The following is a 24,833-nucleotide window of genomic DNA, read 5'->3' on the forward strand; positions in this document are numbered from 1 at the left end:
ACAAGTGAGCTGAAGGGCAGAAGTATTTTACCTAAAGCAAGGATATATACCTGAGGAAGTTTGCTACCAAGGATAAAGGCAGCATTAGGGCATACAGGCCTTGGGAAACAAACAGCCAGGAATAGTGCACAGGATTTCTGAGGAATAGTGCAGCCTGGTCTGTAAGTGTTGTTTATACCCTCTGAGTATATTGCAAAGAACATTGTGCCTGCCATTGGTGTGAAAACCTACTTACTACTGCCGTATTACCTGGAACTTACAAAAGACTGTATAAAGTTAACCGTTTTCCAGTAAAGGAAGTTTTAGTTCATCATAACAGCGTGTTCCTCACTTATTACCTCTATCAATCGGTGTGCCACCGTTACAGGCACTGGCGTCACGAACCTTAAAGGGACCTTGCCCCCGGCACATTAAACACCTGCAACACCCAGGGCACCTCAGCTACCATCAGGCCTGGTCCCTATATACAGAGAGTGCCCCAGAGGACTTCTGTGCCAGCCTCTCCATCACTGCTGTACGCCTGCCCAGGGTCTTCCTACAAACTGTGAGTAACCCATAGCAACCCTCGTTTGCCTAAGTAACCGTGACCTCACATCGCAATACCCTGCAGGGCTGCGTACCGCACTTCTTTTCTACCAAAATCTGGAATATGGGCAGTATACGGTAACTTCTGGGCAGTTATTGGAGCCCTCTGGAGCAGGCAGCCCCTTGTGTTACCTGCTGCTCTGCCCGTGGAGTCTTATCCCTATGGAGCGTATGAGTCATACGTGTGATTCACGAGGAAAGCGCTGCCAATGTTATAGGAACATGTTATTCCCAAGGAAAACAGAAATATTCTGGGGTTGGGACGGAAATATCAGCGAGGACCAGAGGTCTCAGTAACTGCGTGTACTGCATGTATGCGGGTGCAGCTCCATGTCAGGGGGGCTCATTTACTAAAGTGTTTAATGACTGTTTTTAGTCTAAAAAAATGCTGTTTGAGGGCTCATGCACACGACCGCGCACAGGCACTGACCGTAGGACCGCCGTATGCGAAGGCAGGACCCATGCACTCAGAAGTGCATGCACTACTTTTTTGTGGTGCAGAAGCACGGACAGAAACCCCACGGAAACACTCTGTAGCGCTTCCGTGGGGTTTGGTGCCTCCGTTCTGTTTCAAGTGAATGGGTCCGCATCCGTGATGCGGTGCACAAGCGGCCGGTGCCTGTATATTGCAGACCCACGGTTTGCGGTCCGCAATGCACGGCACACATGTGCATGAGCTCTTAGGCTGTATACCCAAAGAGCGCCCCGTTGGGCTATTTTCGGGCAGTATGCCTCAATAGAATTTTTTTTTTTTTTTAAGTTCACTACATTGAAAAGGGAGCGTCCTCTACCTTCACCTCCATCGATCCATAGAAAATATATGGAATCCGTGCTCTATTCGCCTGGCCCGCCAAGAAGAGGTAATGCAACCTGACCCTTCGTGTTTTTTTTAAAGGTTTAGGTCCCTTTTAATGTTAATTTACTTTCTTTTTGCACCGAGCAGGAGTTTGAATGGCTCCTTGGTCGAGCGTGTGCATTTCCGCTCCATTCAGAGGAAGGACTGAGGAAGAACCATTTTAAAGGGTATCTGTCTTCTGGATAATTGCTGTCCATTTAGTCAATTACAACATATGAACATTATATAGGGGGGTCACCAGCTTGGAACCCCTCCCCCATGAGCTATAAAGGCCTAGATGCGAAGAGCATCTAGAAATCAAATATTATGCAATTCTGAGCATTGGCTTGGTGGAAATTCCCTGCAATAGTAGAGGTATAGTGGCGCATATCCTTTCGGCATCAAAAAAAGTAATTGCCCGCCAATGGAAAGGATTTAAGTCCCCTTTGATTAGTGAAGTCTTCAAATTGGTAAACTACCAGATGCAATGTGAATTGTTTAGCATATACTGCTTGTGGTCAATGTAACACCCTTAATTTGCCAAAATTCTGTATTCATGTATGGAACCCTTTATTATTATTTCTTTCCTTTTTTGTCTACTGTTTATTCTGTTAATTTACTTAAGAACAAAATCCTTATTTCAATAAAAACTTTATTGATTAAAAAAAAAAAGAAATCAGATATAACATGGCTGCCCATCCTTTGGAACATTTATCCTCTAGTACTGAAATGAATGGCTTCCTCCCGGCTACTACAGCTAATCGAGGGGGGTTAGAGAAGCCTCCTTCTGAGAGGGGGTTGTCGAATGTGACACCATACTTGACAACTTTTAGTAGTTTTTTTTCCCAGTGTGGACACGCCCCTTTTTCTAATGCCCCGCCCATTTCTTAAAAGTCCACGCCTTTTTACTAGGCAACATATCCCTATTCATGATGTGGCACGCCCCTTTAGAGCAATATCTGAGAGCTGGGGAAGCACCTAATGATCCAGCATCCTTTAGCACCCATGGAGGGCAGCTGTCCATGAGCTATACCAGCTCTTCCGGAAGTCTGGGAGGTCTCTCTTTTTTCTAGGAGAGTCTTATGTCCATGGCATTAAAAGGAGGTAATGCTTTGATCATAGGGGTAGAAGCTAAGAAACTGTATTTGTTGCCCATAGCAACCAATCAGCGCACAGCTTTCATTTCATTTTTTGCTGTTGAAAAATGAAAGCTGTTTTGTGATTGGTTGCTTTTCATGATGTGTCATGTTGCCCATGGCAACCAATCATTTCATTTTCCGCTGTTGAAAAATGAAAGCTTTTTTGTGATTGGTTACTTTTCTTGATGCAAAATGTTGCCTCTAGCAACCAATCAGAGCGCAGCTTTTATTTCTTCTTCTGCTGTTGAAAAATGAAAGCTGCTTTCTGATTGGTTGCTTTTCATGATGCAACATGTTGCCTCTAGCAACCAATCAGAGTGCAGCTTTCATTTATTTTTCTGCTGTTGAGAAATGAAAACTGGTTTGTGATTGGTTGCTTTTCATAATGCGTCATGTAGCCCATAGCAACCAATCAGAGCTCCACTTTCATTTCATTTTCTGCTGTTGAAAAATGAAATCTGCTTTCTGACTGGTTGTGTCATGTTGCCCATAGTAACGAATCAAAGCTCATTTTCTGCTGTTGAAAAAGGAAAACAGCGTTGTGAACGGTCACTGTGGGCAACAAAGATAGTTTTCATAAATCTGTCCCTAGGTTTGATTGGCCATTGTATGAATTTTAAAAATATCTGCCCACTGGTCAGCGTGGGGATGCATCCATGACCAGTTTGAGCAATGACACCGGGGTTTAAGCATACCTTTTTTAATTAATTAATTAATTAATTAGATTTCCTAAGTTTCTATGGCAACACCGCTGGTGTTTACTCTACTTCAATACATAACCCCCACTGTGGTCATTCAGGATGCAGCATCTCCACTGGTGTTTCTATTGTATTCATGTCACACACATAATTCGTGTCCCCCGTGTGCGCCAGAATTTCCTGACAGATGTAAACATTCAGTAATAGACGCTCATATAGCGCAGACAGAGCACGCTGACCGGCCTCTGGTGTAGATGGGCAGAAGCCTTGGCGTCAGAATTTCTGGACGGACGCCAGCAACCTCAGATATATAAGTGGTAAATAGAAATAGGCCCGCAGCATATAGAGCACAAATGAAAAACTGGGACGGAAGAGGTTAAGGCTAGGTCTACACGACATTTGTCGGTCGACAGATAGGGCACAACTACACTGCAACATTTGTAGCGCAACATTTTGTTGCACCAATGTCGCGCGACAATTTTAATAATGGCAGTCTATGGTGTCGCACTGCAACATGCTGCGACTGCGACGCAACAGTCGCAGAAAAATCCATCTCGAATGGATTTTCTGCGACTGTTGCGTCGCAGTCGCAGCATGTTGCATGTTGCAGTGCGACACCATAGACTGCCATTATTAAAATTGTCGCGCGACAAATGTCGTCGTGTAGACCTAGCCTAAACCGCGGGTCTGGATCTGATGTCCAGTCAGCATTAACCATTTCAGTGCTGAAAAAAAATCTGCTCCAGATTGTGTGACTGTGACATGGCTTGGAAGAATGACTAAAATGGTTTACAGCCGTACAGTTGAATACGTTATAGTATGATAGTAGGAATAATATAGTGAGTAATTTATATCGGTCGCAGATAATGAGGTCTAGAGGATTCTGTTAAAGGAATGTCCCTACAATCCCAAATTATCACTTTCATTGGGCCTTGCACTGTTAGGACCCTCTTGACCACTAGAACATGAGTCCTGAGCCCACAACTCCACTTCGTTGCATGACTGCAGTGAGGATGAGTCTGAATGGAGCGGTGGTCGAGCATGCTCACTTCTGCGCCATACAAAGTCTATGGGACTGAGGAAGATAGGGAAGTGCTATTGACTATCTTCATCAGTCCCATAGACTTTGGATGGAGCAGCAGTGGGCATGCTCGACCACCGCTCCATTCAAACTCCTCCTCATTTCAGTCATGCTTGACGCTCAGTGCCGTTCGTAATGATGGATCCCCCAGTGCTCAAACATTGATAGCCATTTTTGGGATAGTTAGGGGATACGGATGTTACATAGAGGGGTCACCAGTTAGGAACCCCCTTCTATGAGCCATAAAGCCCAAACAAAGAGCTGCTAGAAACCATAAATGACCCAGCTGCCTGTTCCTTGGAATGGATGCCATATAATGCTACAACGCTCAGCTATCATTGTCGGACCCATGGACTGTGAAAGGAAGGGTAGCGAGCAAGCTTGATTGCTACGTCACTCAATCTCGAGCAGTAAGGAGGAATGGGACACTCGGGACCCCTGTTCTAGTGATCAGTGGACATCCTAGTGGCGTGGTCCCCATCGATCAGAAACTCATCACCTACAGAGGGGTTTCTTCCCATCAGGCCGACTCTATACAGACTCATAGATGGGTCTTAAAGGGCATCTGTCAGCAGATTTGTCTCTATTAAAATGTCTGACCTGTTACATGTGCGCTTGGCAGCTGAAGGCATCTGTGTTAGTCCCATGTTCATATGTGCCCTCATTGCTGAGAAAAATGATGTTTTAATATATGCAGATGAGCCTCTAGGAACATGGGGGTGTTGCCGTTATACCTAGAAACTCCGGTTTCTCTGCAACTGCTGCTCCCTCTGCACTTTGATTTACAAGGCCAGGTGGGATGACGTTTTCACTGCTTGGCCCTGTCAAACAAAAGTAGAGGGTACTGCACTTGTAGATAGAGCTGAGCCTCTAGGTGTAACAGCAACGCCCCCGTTGCACTTAGAGGCTCATTTGCATATAATAAAACATAATTTTTCTCAGCAATGCGGGCACATATGAACATGGGACCAACACAGATGCCTTCAGCTGCCACCTGCACATAGAACAGGTGAACCAGTTTCATAGGTACAAATCTGTTGACAGATGCCCTTTAAATGGTGCCTGTTACTGGCTGGACCCTTCAAGTTTGAAAATGAGAGATGTCCCACCAACCAAAGAAGTCGCTGAGAGTTCCTGTTGGTATGACAAGCTTTGCTGAACTGGTGCAAAAGCAAGTAGCCTACTGGGATTGGAAACTTTAACGTCATAATGAGCTTGGACAATTAACTGGACGCCACAAATGGTCTGATCAGGGGAGTAATTAGAAGACAAGATACCCATAGAAAAGATAAAAATGAGGCTCTTTTCAGCAGCTGGTTCACACCACCACACTCCTAGGGCCTATGGCTTTTTTATTACTCATGTCCATTGTCCACGTCCTTGTTATGAGACTGGGAACTTAAAGTGGCCCTGGAAAAAAAACTAAAATTGACCCCATTTTTTAGGTGGGTCCAAATTGACAGAAGGCGGGGCGACACAAGTAGGCAGGGACAACAGAAGTAGGCAGGGTCTGCAATACAGTAGTGCAGCACAAAGTACTGCCCCTGCAGAACCAAATAGCACAGTACAGCACAAAGTACTGCCGCCTTCTCCACAGTATTCAACTGTATTATTATCCTGACGACATTGATACAGTTGAGTTCAGGTGGGCACCTGTGGCTGTTGGCCAGGTGCATAAGTGCTTGATGCTCCTACATTAATTAATGCTTAGAGCATCAGATCGTTATGTACCCAGCCAGCGACCATGAGGAGGGCTCAGGCGGCCACCTGGGCATCAACCCACCGGGAAATTTCCCAGTATGGTCTATGGCCAGCCCGCCCCTGTTCCTTGTCTACTAATATAGCTGCCAAGGTGCAGAGCACATACAGCCCTGTGCAGGTTCTCACACCCGGGGATAAGACGATAGTAATACATGGATGTCTAAGTATTAGCCATGAGGTTGAACAAATTACATCCTAGACATCTGAAGGTATATACACAGGCGGTCATTTACAGTATTATTTGTTATACACCACTTTTTGGTGTATTTAGGTCACAGATTTTGTCGCAAAGGTGTTTTACGACAAAATCTGTGACTTTACCCTGTTCACACCACTTTTAAAACGTGGCGGGAAAAAAGGGTGTGACGTGGGCGGGGAAAAGGGCAAAGCGGCTGGCCCTTCTCATTCATCATTTTCCACACCAGTGTATGGCATGGAAAATAGCTTTAAACTACACCAGCAAGGGAGCTGGCGTAGATTATAGCATGTTGCACGACCGGCGGCAGCAAGAGCCAGAGCGCCTCTACATAACTTAGGCGCATCCACCGGCAGCGCACAGGGATTAAAGCAGACCTTTCATGTTTTTTTTTAATTCTAGATAAATACATTTACTTGCGAGGTACACCCCGCTGATGCTGCCACCCTGCCAGTTTTTTTAAAAATATGCCTCCTACACCCAGCTGTGCCCCCTGTAGTTTTCCCGCTCAGTATGTAAAGGGTCCATTCACACGTCCGTATGTGTTTTGCGGATCCACAAAACACGGACACCGGCAATGTGCGTTCCGCATTTTGCGGACTGCACATCGCCGGCACTCTCATAGAAAATGCCTTTTCTTGTCCGCAATTGCGGACAAGAATAGGACATGTTCTATTTTTTTGCGGAACGGAAGTGCGGATCTGCAAATGCGGATGCGTACTGCACATTCCGGCCCTATTGAAAATGAATGGGTCCCCACCTGTTCCGCAAAATTGTAGAACGGATGCGGACCCATTTTGCGGACGTGTGAATGGACCCTAATACTGAGCATCGGTACAAGGAGAAAGAGACGCCAGGTCGTCTCCTTCTCCCTGGCTGTGCCGCAATCCAATCACAGCGGAGAGCGTCACAGCCGGGGAGAAGGTAAAGGTATTTATCTAGAATTTTAAAAAAAACATGAAAGGTCTGCTTTAAGACCGGTGTATCAATCGCTGGTCTTAATAAATGTCCCCAACAGTGTTTATTTCACGGATAGCGTTTAGCTCAGTAATTCATAAACTGACAAATATACATTTTTAATTCGCTGTTTATTTGCTGTCTGAGCACCAGTATTACATAGTAGTCAAGTGTGCATATTACTCCACGATTTGAGTCGCTACAAGGAACCAGGCTGTAAGCACGTCAGATTTCTCAGCATATAACAGGGGCTATAATATATATATATATTAGCTATATTGAATGAGGTTTGATTCTCAGCAGAGTGAACGCGAACAGCTGGGGCCACAGTATATAGCTGGGGCCACAGTTTGGGATGCAAGGTATGGACAATGTCCTTCATGGTGCTCCTAAAAATCCTTCACTGCAGGGTTGTAGCTATAGAGGAGCAGAGGTAGCAGTCACACCAGTCCCTGGTGCATGACGGGGGCCAGAGGACCCTCTGCCACATATAAAGACACATGGGAAGCAGGGGCTCTGTTTGCATTTGAGGTGTTATTCATTTTCATTTAAAGGGGTTGTCCTATGAAAAATTTTCTACAGTTTTCAAACCAGCACCTGGATCTGAATACTTTTGTAATTGCTTGTAATAGAATAATTATTAAATAAAATCCATATGTATAGCGCCACCTGCTGTTTATTCTTCTCCTCATTTGTCTGTCCACCTCAGTAACCTCGCTGAGGTGTTCACACTTGCTCTCTTCTATCCTTCAGCTGCCACCAGCCAGATCTGCAGTCACAGGGCGAGCACTGCAGCCGAAAGGACATGCACCCTGAGCCATGGTAGGGAGAGAGCTGCAGCAGTAAGGACACCCCCCAAGAAAGAACACATTCCCTGAGCTGCCAGCTTTAAATAAAGCTAGCAGAGGAATTGGAACAATGAATGGGGAGATCTCTGGATCCTTGTGAGGTACAGGGCTGGTTCTAGCTTTATTATGTACTGTAGTATAAAGTCAGTTTTTTCTTTAATCATGTGATAACCCCTTTCATTTAGCAGTGACCCCTTATGTCCTAGGGCTGTGATGGCTGACCTCCGGCACACCAGCTGTGGTAAAACTACAACTCCCAAAATGCACACCTGCATGACTGTTCTCAGAATTCTATAGAAATGAATGGAGCATGCTGGGAGTCGTAGTTTCACCACAGCTGCAGTGCCGGAGGCTAGCCATCACTGTCCTAGGCCCTCGTGCAGCTGCCTATGTTGCACACTTGGTGAATCCCCCCACTCCGATTCAGCTTGACTTATATTGTCTGAAGCTATACAAATCTCAGTTCTGCTGACAACGGCTCGGGCTGTATAATTTTGCCTAGCTCTTTTTAGTAATTACGTACATTATTTTCTTGACCACAGAACCCCTGTGATATTATTGAAGCAAACACGTATACAAATATATATATCTTAAAGCAATAAGGCATAATGGTGACCTGCTGCTTATATTCCAATCAGTGAGGAAAGCAGAGTATACAACATTAAGTTTCTAGTGTAAGTTATGTAACAACATACATGACGGACAGCTCAGATTCACAAGTTGATCAACCCATCCCAACACATTCACTTGACCAATTCACCCCTCTTCAAGTGAGTTATATTCGAAATGGCTGCTCTCAATATCACAGAGGGGACGGAGGACATATTGGTCAACCTAACATTATTCATCTTACAGAGATGTGTTGTATAGGGCATGTTTTGTCACACGTTACAGTCCAGGAATTCAACACCAATGGCCGTAGTTTGTGTGGTCGACCTGGGTTCTTCTATGTTGTGCTTTACCCAGACTTTGGTATAATAGGCCTTGTTGTATTCCCTCTTTAACCATATACTTTTCCTGGCGCCCCCAAATGAGGAGTTCTGAGCTTCTAAACTTGGTAAGTAACTTGCATATATTGTAGCAGACACGGTGTCTTGAGAATAATTGGCTTAGGTTAGTATCATTTGATGAAGAATGTTCCGATGGAGGACATTGAGTTTGTGACTGTGCAATAGGTTAGGGTTAAGGACAACAACTTCGAAGCTCAAGGGCATTTATTCGGCGGACCCCTTCTGTCGCCTCTTGGATGGTGGCACTAGGTGTCTGGGCAACTCAGGAGGAAGCCCGTGCCCTTCCAGTTTGACTTCAATCAAATGACTTGCCAAAGCAAATTCTTCGTCATCCAGCATGCCATCACGATCAACATCAGAAAGTTTCCATATCTTGCCTAGGACAGAGTTTGGTAACTTGGTTGCTATCATCCAGTTCTTTGCCTTGATACCATTCAATTTGCCATCAGTGGGGGCTAAGTTGAAGAAGATCTCATCATATTTTGGTTTGTCCTTTGTAACCACCCACTCCTCATCTTCAATGCCTTCTAAGATGCCATCAGTGGAGCCTTCAATAAAAGGACCATTGTGGTTTCCGTCAAAGGCTCCTCCTTGTACAACATTGTCGATGGTTTCTAGGTCTTCTTGACGCAGGAGAGGCATCAGTTTGGCAATGTCAACTGTCAGCATGTCATCAAGAATGTGAATCATATTCAACTTCAGTGAGTGGAACTTGGTGAAGTCATGAATCATGAGCTGTTCCTGTAGGACGTGAGGGAGAAGTATGAACATTTAAAATTAACTGAAAGTAAATTGACAAACTATTTTAAGAGACAGTAAAGGAATGAGTGAACTATTTGGTCTTTTCGTACATTAGATATCTATGTGGAGGTAGTTTCCAATAGATCACAGTGTGAAGACTAGCAGATACCCTTTAGCTGGTCATTGCAGACAGTTTACAAGTAATATATCTGATGATCCTTGTACGTGGTACATTAAATCTTACATATCTAAAGACAAGGAAAAAAAGGTAAATCTGCCATTACGTGGCCACCACAGAACATGAAATTGGGGGTATTGGAAAGATACCTACTTGCATTTTGGCACAGTCAGGGAAATCTCCAGGAGAAATATGATGTTCTAGTTGAATCTTGGCATAAATAACAGGTAACTCGTTAATAAGCTGCTTCTTCTTGTTTCCCTTCCGGAAGACAGAAGGCATTTCCTTCTTCAAGTAGCTGATGATGTAAGCATGGACCTGCAAGGTAAACAAATGATGAAAAATTGTAGCAAACTCTCAACCATTAACTGGCCACACGCTGTTAGATAGAAGTTGGCCGAACCAAATGATTTTGGCCAAAACGGCCATGTATATGAGGGTGTCACAACTTTCCTCTGACAGCAGATGCTTTGGGAAAGAAGGATCAGGCTATTGGAGTTCAACATGCCCAATCCTTTTGTTTGCAGGGGAGGTAATCCACTGCCAGAAATGTCTGCCAGCGGCTTGCCCCCCTTTCCCTGGTCAGGACTCATGACCTTGGGGGATGGTGGTGGGAGGACAGCTATCTAAGGCTACTTTCACACTAGCGTTCGGAGCGGATCCGTCTGATGTTTCATCAGACGGATCCGCTCCTATAATGCAGACGTTTGTATCCGTTCAGAACGGATCCGTCTGCATTATAACTTAGAAAAATTTCTAAGTGTAAAAGTAGCCTGAACGGATCCGTCCAGACTTTACATTGAAAGTCAATGGGGAACGGATCCGTTTGAAGATTGAGCCATATAGTGTCATCTTCAAACGGATCCGCCCCATTGACTTACATTGTAAGTCTGGACGGATCCGCTTGCCTCCGCACGGCCAGGCGGACACCCGAACGCTGCAAGCAGCGTTCAGGTGTCCGCCTGCTGAGCGGAGCGGAGGCTGAACGCTGGCAGACTGATGCATTCTCAGCGGATCCGCGTCCACTGAGAATGCATTAGGGCTGGACGGCTGCGTTCGGGGCCGCTTGTGAGACCCTTCAAACGGAGCTCACGAGCGGACACCCGAACGCAGGTGTGAAAGTAGCCTTAAGTGTATGGCAGTTTAGAGGTAGTCTATCACCTCCAAAATCTGTTTCAAAGTATCAAAAATGTAGAGTAGTTGCCCTGGAACACAACCATAACTTTTTGTGGAAATCCGTTGCTCTAATCCTGAGAAACACAAATTTTTATTTTTGTGCAAATATGGCTTTCAGTGGGCGAGGCCACACTATTCGGTGCACCTGGCTCCACCTGCAACATTGCTACTGGCTCTGAAATCTCAGGGGCACTCAATCTAACAAGAGGGGGGTACAATGGGTGGTATTATTGGTAGGGTAATGCCCCCCCCCCCCCCCCCTCATGATGCACCGAAAACCTTTTTTGCATAAAAATAAAAAGAAGCAATTCTCAGGAGTAGAGAAACATTTTTTACAAGAAAGATATAGTTATGTTTTGGGGCACCTACCCTTAAAGGCGGTATGCTTAGGCTACTTTCACACTTGCGGCAGAGAGATCCGGCAAGCAGTTCCGTCGCCGGAACTGCCTGCCGGATCAGGCAAAATGTATGCTAACTGATGGCATTAGTAAGACTGATCAGGATCCGGATCAGTCTTAAAAATGCCTGATCAGTCGAAAAAATGCATTGAAATGCCGGATCCGTCTTTCCGGTGTCACCCGGCAAAAATGGATCCGGCATTTATTTTTTCACCTTTTTTTCAGTCTGCGCATGCGCATACCGGAAGGACGGATCCGGCATTCCGGTATTCTGAATGCCGGATCCGGCACTAATACATTCCTATGGGAAAAAATGCCTGATCCGGCGTTCAGGCAAGTCTTCAGTTTTTTTAGCCGGAGATAAAACCGTAGCATGCTACGGTTTTCTCTTTTGCCTGATCAGTCAAAACGACTGAACTGAAGACATCCTGATGCAAACTGAACGGATTACTCTCCATTCAGAATGCATGGGGACATACCTGATCAGTTCTTTTCCGGTATAGAGCCCCTGTGATGGAACTCTATGCCGGAAAAGAACAACGCAAGTGTGAAAGTAGCCTTAGATAGCTCTGCCATATTTGCTGCTACCTGCTGGTGAACAAGGCATACCACATGCTAAAAACAGTTGCAAACATTATTATAGATGCACGTTAATGGAGAGGACCTGGAACATAATGCATAGATTACTTTATGTTAGACCATTAAGGACAGTAGCAGGGTGTAGGAGTGGCAACACCATACGGGGGTGTTACACGTGGACAGACCAGAGACACCAGAAGTGTCAGACGCAGCGTTTAGGTCCTGTCTTCTCTGTGACAAAAGCAACGTCTTGCCAAACCAAAAGACAATAAACAGGGACCATGCATGAGGGAGGAGGGTGCAAACCATTGTGATGAGTTTCACATATGACTTACATGGAGTCATTACAGCAGATTGTATTAGAGCTTTGTATGCTACACCTATGAGTTGGTAGGCCAGCTTGTGTAGCCCACGTGTTTGTTTTAAAGCCCATGGAGAAGGATGGCCCCAACACAAATTTTCTCCATCCATCTCAATCCCAGGGGTATGAACCAGAGGGTGCACTCTTGCCACAGTCCCAACATTCAGGGTATTAACCAGAGGGTGCTCTCTTGCCACAGTCTCGACATTCGTGATGTGAACCATACGGTGCTCTCTTGCCACAGTCCCAACATTCACAAAAAAAAGGAGGATAGCACCCTTCAGTAAAGGCTGGATGTTCTGGTCTCCCTGTCAAGTAAGGGCTCTTTCACACCTGCGTTATTGTCTTCCGGCATAGAGTTCCGTCGTCGGGGCTCTATGCCGGAAGAATCCTGATCAGGATTATCCTAATGCATTCTGAATGGAGAGTAATCCGTTCAGGATGCATCAGGATGTCTTCAGTTCCGGTACGGAACGTTTGTTGGCCGGAGAAAATACCGCAGCATGCTGCGCTTTTTGCTCCGGCCAAAAATCCGGAACACTTGCCGCAAGGCCGGATCCGGAATGAATGCCCATTGGAAGGCATTGATCCGGATCCGGCCTTAAGCTAAACGTCGTTTCGGCGCATTGCCGGAGCCGACATTTAGCTTTTTCAGAGTGGTTACCATGGCTGCCGGGACGCTAAAGTCCTGACAGCCATGGTAAGTGTAGCGGGGAGCGGGGGAGCAGTGTACTTACCGTCCGTGCGGCTCCCCGGGCGCTCCAGAGTGACGTCAGGGCGCCCCAAGCGCATGGATCACGTGATCGCATGGATCACGTCATCCATGCGCATGGGGCGCTCTGACGTCATTCTGGAGCGCCCCGGGAGCCGCACGGACTGTAAGTATACCGCTCCCCCGCTCCCCGCTCCTACTATGGCAACCAGGACTTTAATAGCGTCCTGGGTGCCATAGTAACACTGAAAGCATTTGGAAGACGGTTCCGTCTTCAAATGCTTTCAGTACACTTGCGTTTTTCCGGATCCGGAGTGTAATTCCGGCAAGTGGAGTACACGCCGGATCCGGACAACGCAAGTGTGAAAGAGGCCTTAGATAGAATGGAACCTTCCATCTCATTCTAACCCCCCTCTGGAGAGAAGTGGGCGAGTCCTACTCCCTGCTGGAAGGGTGGGGCAGAAGTTTCCAGTTAGAGTCAGTCTAGTTTACCTCCTGCTAAGAGAACGGTGTGCAGGGGCACGTCTCTGCTGGACGTGCCCACGCCAGCCAGAGTACCCTAAGCTCTGCTGGCTATGGAGGCCAAAGCTTAAAGGGATTCTGTCACCAGGTTTCACCCCTGTCAGCTAAACATATGCTGATGTTCAGGGCCTCATCAGGATTCCTAATGTGGGCTTCTAAATGTGATCCGTAGCCTTATTTTGCTAAAAAACAGGTTTTACTAACCTGTCACTCAAAGAAATAAGGTGCCCAAGGGGATGTCAGGGGATGTCAAGGGATGCAAGGTGCCCGCCACACCCACCACCGTTCGTGCCCAGCGCCGCCTTTCCAGACTTCTGCACTGCCTCCTAATCCTCTGTGCTGCCTCTCGCTCTCCCTCCATCCCCCCTCCTCCTGCTGTAAGATCTCGCGCGTGTGTACAGGGCTCTGCCTGATGCGCCCGTGCGGACTTCTCGATTTGGCTTCTTGAAGCAAAGTGCGCATGCGCCGGCACTTCGCTCAACCCAGGTATGACCTGCACTCTGGCGCCAGCCTCTCAGAGCCCTGTGCGCACGCGCAATATCTTACAGCAGGAGGAGGGGGGAGGGAGAGCGAGAGGCGGCACAGAGGATTAGGAGGCGGTGCAGAAGTCTGGAAAGGCGGCGCTGGGCACGAACGGTGGTGGGTGTGGCGGGCACCTTGCATCCCTTGACATCCCCTGACATCCCCTTGGGCACCTTATTTCTTTGAGTGACAGGTTAGTAAAACCTGTTTTTTAGCAAAATAAGGCTACGGATCACATTTAGAAGCCCACATTAGGAATCCTGATGAGGCCCTGAACATCAGCATATGTTTAGCTGACAGGGGTGAAACCTGGTGACAGTATCCCTTTAAATCCTCAGGAGCCATGAGGAAAGTTCCCTGGCATAACCTAGAGTCAGGCTACAAAGTGAAGTGCAGCATACAGAAGAAGCTGTGTTGTACAGCCAGCCTGTCAGTACAGCAGAGTCTGAAAGAAACAAATATAGCAGAGTGGAGTTTGCCTGCCAGTTTCATGCTAAAGCCTGCTGGAACCAAGACAAAGCCTGTAAACCGTTTTGGAGAACGTTTATGCAAAGTAAAGCTGCCATTGAACTTCATCTCAAGGTCTGGACTCCAGTTATTCTTTTATCACTCAATTATTCCCCTTGTTTATTGCTTCAGAGCCAAAGCCTGGGGTCCAGTCGTATCAAGGTAGGAGCACCATGACACACAATAAGAGACATTTTAGGCTGCAATATACCACTCAGCATTTCCTACACCTGGGACGCTTGCATTATATAGAGGGCCCTGGGGTGAGGCCGCCCGTTGCACACGTCACAGTCTTTCTGTCAGCATCCTGCTCTTTTCCTGCTAAGGAAGCCAAGAGAATTCTCCAGAGTTGTCAAGGAATATAGCAGGGACCACAACATCAATAGAGAGAATGGTAGGAAGACCGGGCGGGCGGGAGCGTGAGACATCTAACACTTCAAGGGAACAGGATGACTGAAAAGCTTTCTGCTTCCTTTGGTACTGACACCATTAATGACACCGACTCCCTTATCTATTTCAGATGAGACAGGAACCATTGGATGTGAGATAAGATATGACATGGCCCAGCCATTGCCCTTTCTGTCTGCATATGCATAACTCTATTGCGGATATCTAGTTCACTGCTGACCAGGGTTGCCAATAGTATTTTCTGGACCGCACACAGAAAAATCTGTCAAACCTTCCGGTTTCAGCAATACCAACTGAGCGTCTAATGTACATAGGATGTCCAGACTTTCCCAATGACAGATGTTGGGGTGAGGAAAGAAAGGGCTGTTGGATGTCATAGGGCTCCTCTTTCTCTGTTCAAACTATTTTTCAAGACAAATAAATTTTCCCCTTGTAACAATGGAGATAAGCTGTCCAAAGACCTTAGATGATGTCACTTGGGCAAGTCTTATGTCTATGAGGCTACAATCAGGCTACTCCAGGCAAATGATCTTGCTGAGACATAAATGGAGGACTATACTGCTTTCCTGTAGATAAGAGAATGCCAGGTTGCCTGTCTGCATTCCTGCTCCTGGTTGTGCAGCTATAAAAATGCATGCGCAGATGATATCAATATGTTGAAGAAAATATATTTTTCTCATCTAATCACCGAGTAAAAGAAGCTCCAACAATGATGTTCTGCACTGAGATCTGATTTATTGCCAGACCTTGTCCAGAAGAACAACTTTAAGAAGACCATAAATTCAGCCTTCTTTCCTGCACTTTTTGTCACGCACCTTCTTGTAGTCTCTTGACTTACTGTAAACATTCAAGTCCATAAATAAACTAATCTGTGCAGCTCCTCAAATAGAATCCATATCCTGAAGTGATGAACTTGTAGCAGAAGCCATCCAAAAACTCTTGACTGTATGAAGGCACGGCTGTAACTGGCAGTGGGTGTGGAGTTGACTTTGTGTAGGTCTAAGTGCGTATCCTGGCGATCCCTGGTATTCACCATTTAAGCCCTAAACAGGGATCTGGTCTTCGCAGTAGGAGACACACCAAGCTGCTACCTCTTCAGATAGTCCTGGTGTAGTTGGCATCTGTCCCACGGTGACAGGCCGAGGTCAAGGCAGGCAGTGTAAAAACAAATCTGAGAAACAAGTCCGAGGTCAGGGCAGGCGACAATGGGCAATACAAGAAACAGGCAAAGGTCAGTGCAGGTGGCATGGAGTCGGAGACGGTGTCAGGCAGAAGTTTGGTACACGGTAGTCAGTTTCAATACCACACCTTCGCTGGTAACTCTAGACTAGGAACCTAAAGCTCAGGCACCCACCATTCGGGAGGGTGCCTTAAATACACAGGGACGACCAGCCATTGGCTTGGAAAGGATTTGGACATGCGCACGCTCGCTCTCAGTCTCTTAAAGGTCCAGGGTAGCCTGGAGGCTTTTACAATATACGCGTAGGTCGCAGCCTGCTTAAGACGCCGGTGACCAGAACCTCAGCTGCTGGAGGAAGGCTTTTGGCAATGGAGCTGGCATAGATTAAGTTACATAACTTAGGCGCATTAAGCGTCAGTGCAGGGTTATCAAGACCAGTGTCTAAAATGCCGGTCTTAATAAATTACCCCATTAGTTCCTGCCTGCCTTATTCCTGCACCAACCATTACTCCGCCCGCAAGCTGTCTTAGTGTCTCTTATTGCGTGTTGCCAAATAGCTGCAGTTTCAGGGACTTTCAGACTGCTCCTGCGATTGTGGTATGGTTTCCCTGCATTCCAGCCGTCCATCCAAGGTTCCTACACTCAAGTTTTGCCAAAAACCTCCTTAATCAGTATAAGTGACTGTTCAGACTGTACCTGCGTTTTTGGTGCATTTTCTGTGCCTAGAGCTCCTGGTGCTTGGACCAGTGTCCCTGACCTCAGTGGGTCAGCTGTCAACTACACTGGGACTATCCCAAGATGTAGCGGTCTGGTTGCTCCCCTTTACAGGGGTTACTTTACCAGAGGAGCATGGGAATAACTCCCTTAGGGTTTAGCCCAAAGCCAAACCTGTTAGTTGGCACAGTGGGTCCACACTCACTGATCCGAAACACCTTGCTGTAGCCAAAGCCATTCCATAGCTCTCCTTCTTTGCATCCCCCTTGTCTTAACCCAGAGTAGGCCCTGCACTCAGGGCAGTGTATGTATAGGGCTGTAATACAATGGTTTATGAGGATATACTTTATATGTGACTTGAGCTACTTCCATTTTGCTTTGTACACTACAACGCATTTTTTGCAGTTGCCTTTAGGCCTAATTCATTACACCCCTATTACTTAATCTTGGTGTACACATTGCTGGCGTGCTCCTACCAGCCCGGCCCTATGAAACGGTTTTACAGATGTCCGTGCACCAAGATTATATACACATCCCTCCTTTGGTGAGGAAATCCCATGCACTGCTCTCATTAACAGGACAAAGCAATAGGACACGGTGAGAAGGTGACAGGAAGAGATAAGGAGGTCCTAATGCTTCCAGGCAGTCTCTGGGGCCATCGGCTAGCTTCCCAATGTAAACATACGGGAACATACCTACTGTATGCCCCCACCCCTCCAGCAACAAACAAATTATTGTGATTTGGTCGAGTTTTCCAACTGCGAAGGATCCTGCTCGACAATTACAATATTCAAGATGTAATCGGCAAACCAGGTGCAGCTGTAAGGAAGAAGATGGAGACTGAGAAGAAGATTGTCATAGCAAGAGAAAGGCTGGACATAAAACACAAGATGGTGAACAGGTTATGACTAAATCTCCAAGTATGCAGCTACAGCTGTTGGACGGTTCCCATATCCTTAAGGCTGCGGTCAAATCCTTCCACGGTTAGCTGCCTGGATCATGAGTTAGCACAGAGATGATGGATTCCAATCTGGATAGGCCAACTTCCAGTATGTTCTCCTTTGAGTACCCCTACTTCTTACAATCCCACTATTAAAGGTTAGGGATATCTGCTATGCCCGCAGTCCCCATTTTGGTTGGAGACTAACACTCTATAGACTTGGAAATAGCCAACATACTCATTTGATAACAGTGGTCCCTTAAGTTACAATATTGATTGGTTCCAGGACGACCATTGTATGTTGAAACCATTGTAAGTTGAGTATTCGGTTCCAAAGCCCCAAAATGTCATCCAAGATAAAAGAAAATGAAGATTTAAGAAAAATACTGAGAAAACACATCCTTTCATATAACAGTCAGGAATAGCTGCTAACTAGTAACTAAGACAGCTATTGTACCAGAGAAGTGACCTTGGTTGGTTGGAGTCCGGGGCATTGTGTGTTTAATCTAGTTTTAACTTAGGATGGGTCAGAAAAGACCATTGTATGCTGAAAATATTGTATCCTGAGGCCATTGCATCTTGAGGAACCACTGTATTTCCAATACCCCGTACAATTTTGTAGAAAGATCTCTAGTCATGAACAGGTACGAAGGACCCTTTATTCTCAGCAGCAGTGGCAGGTCCTAAAGGTCTGATGGACAGGTTATAAAAGTAGAAAAGGGGCCACCAAACACTTTAAGCAAACTGGCTTCCAATAGAACAGGCCCATAAGTATTTGAGTACATGCATTAGTTTGTAAAGCCTCAGAGATATTATTAAATGGATTAAGGCAATGCCATTAGGTGTAGCTAGAGACATAAGAGCAAGATGCTACTTAGAATAAGCAGGGGTATATGTAGGGGGGCACCGGTGGGGCATGTGCCCTAGGTGGTTGACGCTAGGGAGCACAGCCACATCCTATTCTACTTTGGCCAGGCCATTGTGATACGGGACTAAAGGAGCAAACCAAGACTTTTACTGGGGTGAAGGAAGCTCAGGTTCCACCTAGACATGAAGAATATAGATGGACAGAGAGAATTAGGATCCATGATAGGAAACTTAGAAGATTTGCTCCTATGGACCATGGATATATTTCTGTACTGTTCAGCATCCAGTCTGACTACCCTATCTTTCCTGGTTCTGCTTGTTCGTCCCTCACCTCTTCCTTCCCATTTATATCATCCCTTCCTTCTCTTACCTCTCCAGTTCGCCCTCTCTCCCCACATTCTCCCCTCTCTCCCTCACTCCTGCTCGCTCCCTCGGTGAGTAAACTCGCAGGAATGTGCTGGCTTTGGGTCATACACCATTTTCCCAGCCTGGATGCCAGAGCCAGAAAGAGAAGCAAATTAAATCATCTAGTGTCAGAACAGGCCCTGGTGCCCCCGTACAGTCCCTGCACCCTCTCCTCCATACCCAAATATAGCATATTCTACATCCACCAAGGAAGGGGTTTTGCCTTTTATGATAGATTATCAATATCTGCATTCTCAAGTCAGATAGTCGCTCTTAAGGCTGACACTAAAACCTCAACATGTAATCCGTGAGCCAGCGCAATGTCCCGACTAATGGCATCTAAATGTTAAAAAACACCTCCCTAAGGAATAATTACAGATACCCTTTAAGTAGGTTGCGTACTACAAAGTGTCCTTAAAGAGAAACTGCCAGATTTTCATCACTGACTGGTAAAGTGAGTGAATCGATTTGTGTCATCCTGCAGGATTCTTCACCTGCGATGAAGCTTGATTGACAGGGTCGGACATCTCGGCTGGACCTGACGATCTTGTGCCTGTGCCACTGCTCTGGAAGTGTAGGGTTGCTTGTGCAGTCGCTGCTCCAGCACCGGAAGGAGAGCCTCTGTGCTTGCGCCGCTACTCTGAGCAGAGATTGTCAGGGTCTTCCTCAGCTTCGCGGTGACCCCGTCGCACGTGCAGAATCCTGTAGCCAATGACTGACCTCCGCAGTGCTTGGGGACACTTCTCTGCTGACGCCAGTCATTGGCTGCAGCGACACAGGTGACCCCGTCCATTCAGAAATTTACAGGACAGAATCCCTAGGTCAGGCTCTACACCCCCCAGTTCCTGTCCTTGGCAGAGCACAGGGTATCAGTGTTGATCTGGGCTATAGAGCAGATGATCCGAGGCCACGCTCCTAGACAGCTGTTTTGGAAGACCTGCATCCTGAGCGTAACTCCTTGCTGAGTGATTGTGTGACCCTGATAATTGGACACACGCTGAGTGCTTATGTTCTTACATACCCTCACAATGGGGGGTCTGCAAATTCACTTCCCCTTCCAAACACACAGCTCTGCTATGCTGCCTGTTCTGCTTGTGTGCACTTTTGGATAAATGATCGCTGTACATTTATTTGAAGGAAGGGGTAACAGAGGGAACGTCCACTTTCCTGACATCTCTATCTGTACATCACCTGCCCTGTGCCCTTTTATCAGACTGTGCACCTGCATCAGTGGCAACCCCTTCCTTTCATGCCGCCCCCATTCCTGTGGCTAGTAAAGATCGCTCTCTCAGACCAGGCCCGGCAGCTGTTCCATCCGTTTTCTACACTGTCTATACTGTCACTGTATATCATTTTATTGTATAATACTGTTGAGGGGACCCTGACAAAGTCTTTTAGTCCTCCTCCTCCTGGATGGGCCCCTTTGGGGTCAGGGCCCCAAAGCAGCCGCTTCCCGCTGCTTCCCCTATAGCTACGCCCCTGCACCTGCTTTTCGCCCCGGTACTGCACTTCAGGTTGCCAGCCTGCCTGCTATTCAGGTGTTGCTTATGGAGACTGCTTTGACATTGCGACCTGAGGATTCCCTACAGTAAAGTCCCTTAGGGCTCATGCACACGGCCCTTTGTATTTTGCGGTGCAGAAAACACGGATCCGCAAAAAATACGGATGACATCTGTGTGACATCCGTATTGCATCCGTTTTTTTTGCGGATCCATTGTAACAATGTCTGTCCTTGTCCGCAAAATGGACAAGAATAGAATGTGTTCTATCTTTTTTGCGGGGCTACGGAACGGACATATGGATGCGGACAGCCAGGGCCGGCACCACCCATAAGCAGAGTAGGCCACCACTAGCACCTGCCCCCTTGTACTTGTGTCGCTGATCTGATCCTGTACTTGCCGGCTGCGCGGGCATGAGTTCAGTCACTTCGGCGCACAAACCCAGCGAGACCCGTGACCTCCCGAGGTGGGTCTCGCGGGATCACGCGCCGCCGGACGAGATTGCGCGCCGAAGACACTGAACTTAACTGAACACATACTCGCGCAGCCGGCAAGTACAGATTGTACAGGATCAGTGACACAAGTACAGGGGGGGCAAACTACATAATGGAGGGCAGTCTGGGGGCAAAATTAACTTGTGTGGGGGCAAAATTACATAATGGAGGGCAGTGTGGGTGGCAAACAACATAATGTGGGGCAGTGTGGGGGGCAAATTAATGTGAGGCAGTGTGGGGGGCAAATTACATAACGTGAGGCAGTGGGGGGGGGCAAATTACTTAATGTGAGGCAGTGTGGGGGAGAATTAATGTGAGGCAGTGTGGGGGCAAATTACATAATGTGGGGCAGTGTGGGGGCAAATCACATAATGTGGGGCAGTGTAGGGGGCAAATCACATAATGTGGGGCAGTGTGGAGGGCAAATTACATACTGTAGGGCAGTGTGGGGGGAAAAGTACATAATGTGGGGCAGTGTAGGGGGCAAATCACATAATGTGGGGCAGTGTGGGGGCAAATTACATAATGTGAGGCAGTGTGGGGGGGCAAATTACATAATGTGAGGCAGTATGGGGGCAAATTACATAATGTGAGGCAGTGTGGGGGGCAAATTTTTAATGTGGGGCAGTGTGGGGGGCAAATTACTTAATGTGAGGCAGTGTGGGGGGCATATTACTTAATGTAGGGCAGTGTAGGGGGCAGTATTACTAATGAGGGCATTCTAGAAGGGAATTACTATTGGTGGGACTATGAGGAGCACTATTACTATGGGGGCAGTATTATTTCTTCAGGATAGTATTTGTGGTGTTGGGGCCGGGGCACAGCGAGCAGCAGGATAACACTGTGGGGACTCCAGGCTGGGGGACGATGATACAAAGTGAGGACACTAAGATGTCTGTGTGTCACACTCTGCAGAGACGAGGCAGCTGAGAGAAGTGTCCGGACCGAATGATGATGACAGAGAAGATCTACATTGGAGGAGACGTCACCTGGAGGCCCTGGATGTGAGAGGTACGTGCTGCTGTATATGTGCAATGCTGCTATTTTATGTTTTGCATATGAGAAAATGTTTACAATTAAAATGTTTTAATTAAATGTTCTATTTTACTATTTTTATTATTTGGTCGAAAGGCTGATTGGGGGAGGGGGGATTGTAACAGGACTGCTGTGGAATATCTAAAATTAGCTGGTCAAGTAAAATGTTGCATGCAACATTCATTAAATAGGTGGACGACAAAAAAGTGGCGGGTCAAAGGGCGTGGTCAATGGGCGGAGTCAAGTGGGCGGCAAAATGTGCTTTTGCCTAGGGTGGCAAAATTCCTTGCACCAGTCATGCGGACAGCCCACGGTGCGCTGTCCGCATTTTTTGCAAACCCCTTGAAATGAATGGGTCCGCATTCTATACACAGAGTAGGCACGGAAACAAAATACGTTTGTGTGCATGAGCCGTACTGCAATTACAAATCTATCATCAACCCAATGCAAAATGTACATTGTGATAGGAGTGACTTTCTCCACCGATTTCTTCCTATGCATTGCTAAGGATGGAAACACTGCAACAAATCCAATAGCAGAACTAAAGTGCTGTGAAATGGAAAATCTACAGTATTCCTTCATTTCTGCATGGATATTTATGCTACATGTGGATGGGATTTGTAAAACTGCATCTACATGTAACTGCTGCAGATTATTACAGTAGAATTAGCACCAAACATCTGCAGCAATTAACATATGAATTCAAACTAAAGGGGTTGTCCCACAAATAAGTCTACATTTCCAAATCAGAACCTGGATCGGAATACTTCTGCATGTAATTAAAAGTTTTGTATAGCCACTGAGTTATTCAATAAAATGTATCTGTATAGCGCCACCTGCTGTTTATTCTTTTCCTGATGCTCTGTCCGCCTTGCTGAGGTGGTCGCATGTGCTCAGTTCCATCCTTCAACTTTCACCAGCTGTATATACTGTTAGAAGCTGGTACTGTTATAGGGAGAGAGCTGCAGTAGAAAGGGCACGTTCCCTGAGAAAGTACTCACCCCTGAGCTGCCAGCCTGAGATATATCTAGCAGAGGAATTGGAGCAATGAATGGGGAGATCTCCGGATCCCTGTGAGGCACAGGGCCGGTTCTAGCTTCATTAGAAACATATACTATATGATGTCTCAATTTCAATATTTTCTTTTACAAATCAAACACTTGTGACTATCATATGATCTTGATCATGCACAGGGGGGGTTGGAATATGTTGGAAAGGATTATGTAATCCTTCCCATTTCACATAGCAAAAGGAAGGATGGGAAATCACTGTCACCTAAGATTCGAGAACAGAAGATGTCTCACCACCCATAGGTGCCGGTAGGGCAGTCGACAATGGTCGGCCATCATGGCGGACTTGCAGTGGCGGATTACAATAGGGGAGTTCGGGTCGGCAGCCCGGGCCCAGCACCACCTGGGGGACCAACGCCGACCCGAACGCCCACATACTGCGGCGGGGCACGGGAGCGCATAGTTCCCTGCCCCGCTGCCGATCACCGCCATAGGCTTCAGGCCTAGCAGGCCTGAGGCCTATGCGGTAGTGAAATCCCGGCTCAGGCGGGCGTGATGACGTCATTGCGCGCCTGTGTCGGGACGCAGCACTGTGACGTATGCGCACCTGCCTCATCCCGCCTTCCTCTGCGAGCAAGCGCCTGGCCCTGGACATGGGTGAGTATTTAGGGTACTTTCACACTAGCGTTATTCTTTTCCGGCATAGAGTTCCGTTAAAAGGGCTCTATGCCGGAAAAGAACTGATCAGGCATATCCCCATGCATTCAGAATGGATGGAAATCCGTTCAGTATTCATCAGTATGCCTTCCGTTCAGTCACTGTCAGGCGTTTTGGCCGGACATAATACCGCAGCATTGCTGCGGTATTATGTCCGTCCAAAATGCCTGATCAGTCGCCGGCCTTAATTCCTATTGACTTGCATTAGTGCCGGATCCCGCATTGCAAAACAACTGAAGGACGGATCCGTCCTTCCTGTCTGCGCATGCGCAGACCGGGAAAACTGTGAAAAAGACTGCAAGACGGATCCGTCCATCCGCATGACAAGCGGAGAGACGGATCCGTTCTTGCAATGCAATTGTAGACGGATCCGCACCCGGATCCGTCTACAAATGCTGTCAGTTGTCACACTGATCGGCGGATCCGGCAGGCAGCTCCAACGACGGAACTGCCTGCCGGATCACACTAATGCTAGTGTGAAAGTACCCTTAGCTTTTCATTTTTTTATTTTATGTGCCTACTTTGGGGGACATGTGGGGTGGGGACACACAGGAGGACATACTAGTGAAGAGGCATTGATTACATCGGGGGAAATTACTATATTGGGGCTTCTGTATGGGGGCAAATTACTATGGGAGGGACTACTATGTAGGGGCAAATTACTATGTGGGGGCAAATTACTTTGTGGGGGCAAATTACTATGTAGGGGCAAATTACTATGTAGGGGCAAGTTACTATGTGGGGGAAAATTACTATAT

The 24,833-nt window shown here is 46.9% G+C and overlaps 1 protein-coding gene across 1 annotated transcript in view; it reads right to left on the reverse strand.

Moving 5' to 3' along the window:
* Nucleotides 1-7,364: 7,364 nt before the first annotated feature.
* The window catches only part of EHD2 (EH domain containing 2), a 35,224-nt gene continuing 17,755 nt past the window's right edge, over nucleotides 7,365-24,833 (reverse strand). The window contains exons 4-5 of the mRNA XM_040405012.1: nucleotides 10,183-10,347; nucleotides 7,365-9,851 (exon numbers count right to left, since the gene is read on the reverse strand). Of these exons, the coding sequence (XP_040260946.1) occupies nucleotides 9,315-9,851; nucleotides 10,183-10,347 (702 nt within the window). The 3' untranslated portion in view covers nucleotides 7,365-9,314. The remainder of the gene's footprint in view (nucleotides 9,852-10,182; nucleotides 10,348-24,833) is intronic.

The sequence above is a fragment of the Bufo bufo genome, chromosome 8 (genome assembly GCF_905171765.1).
Source record: "Bufo bufo chromosome 8, aBufBuf1.1, whole genome shotgun sequence".
NCBI lineage: Eukaryota > Metazoa > Chordata > Amphibia > Anura > Bufonidae > Bufo > Bufo bufo.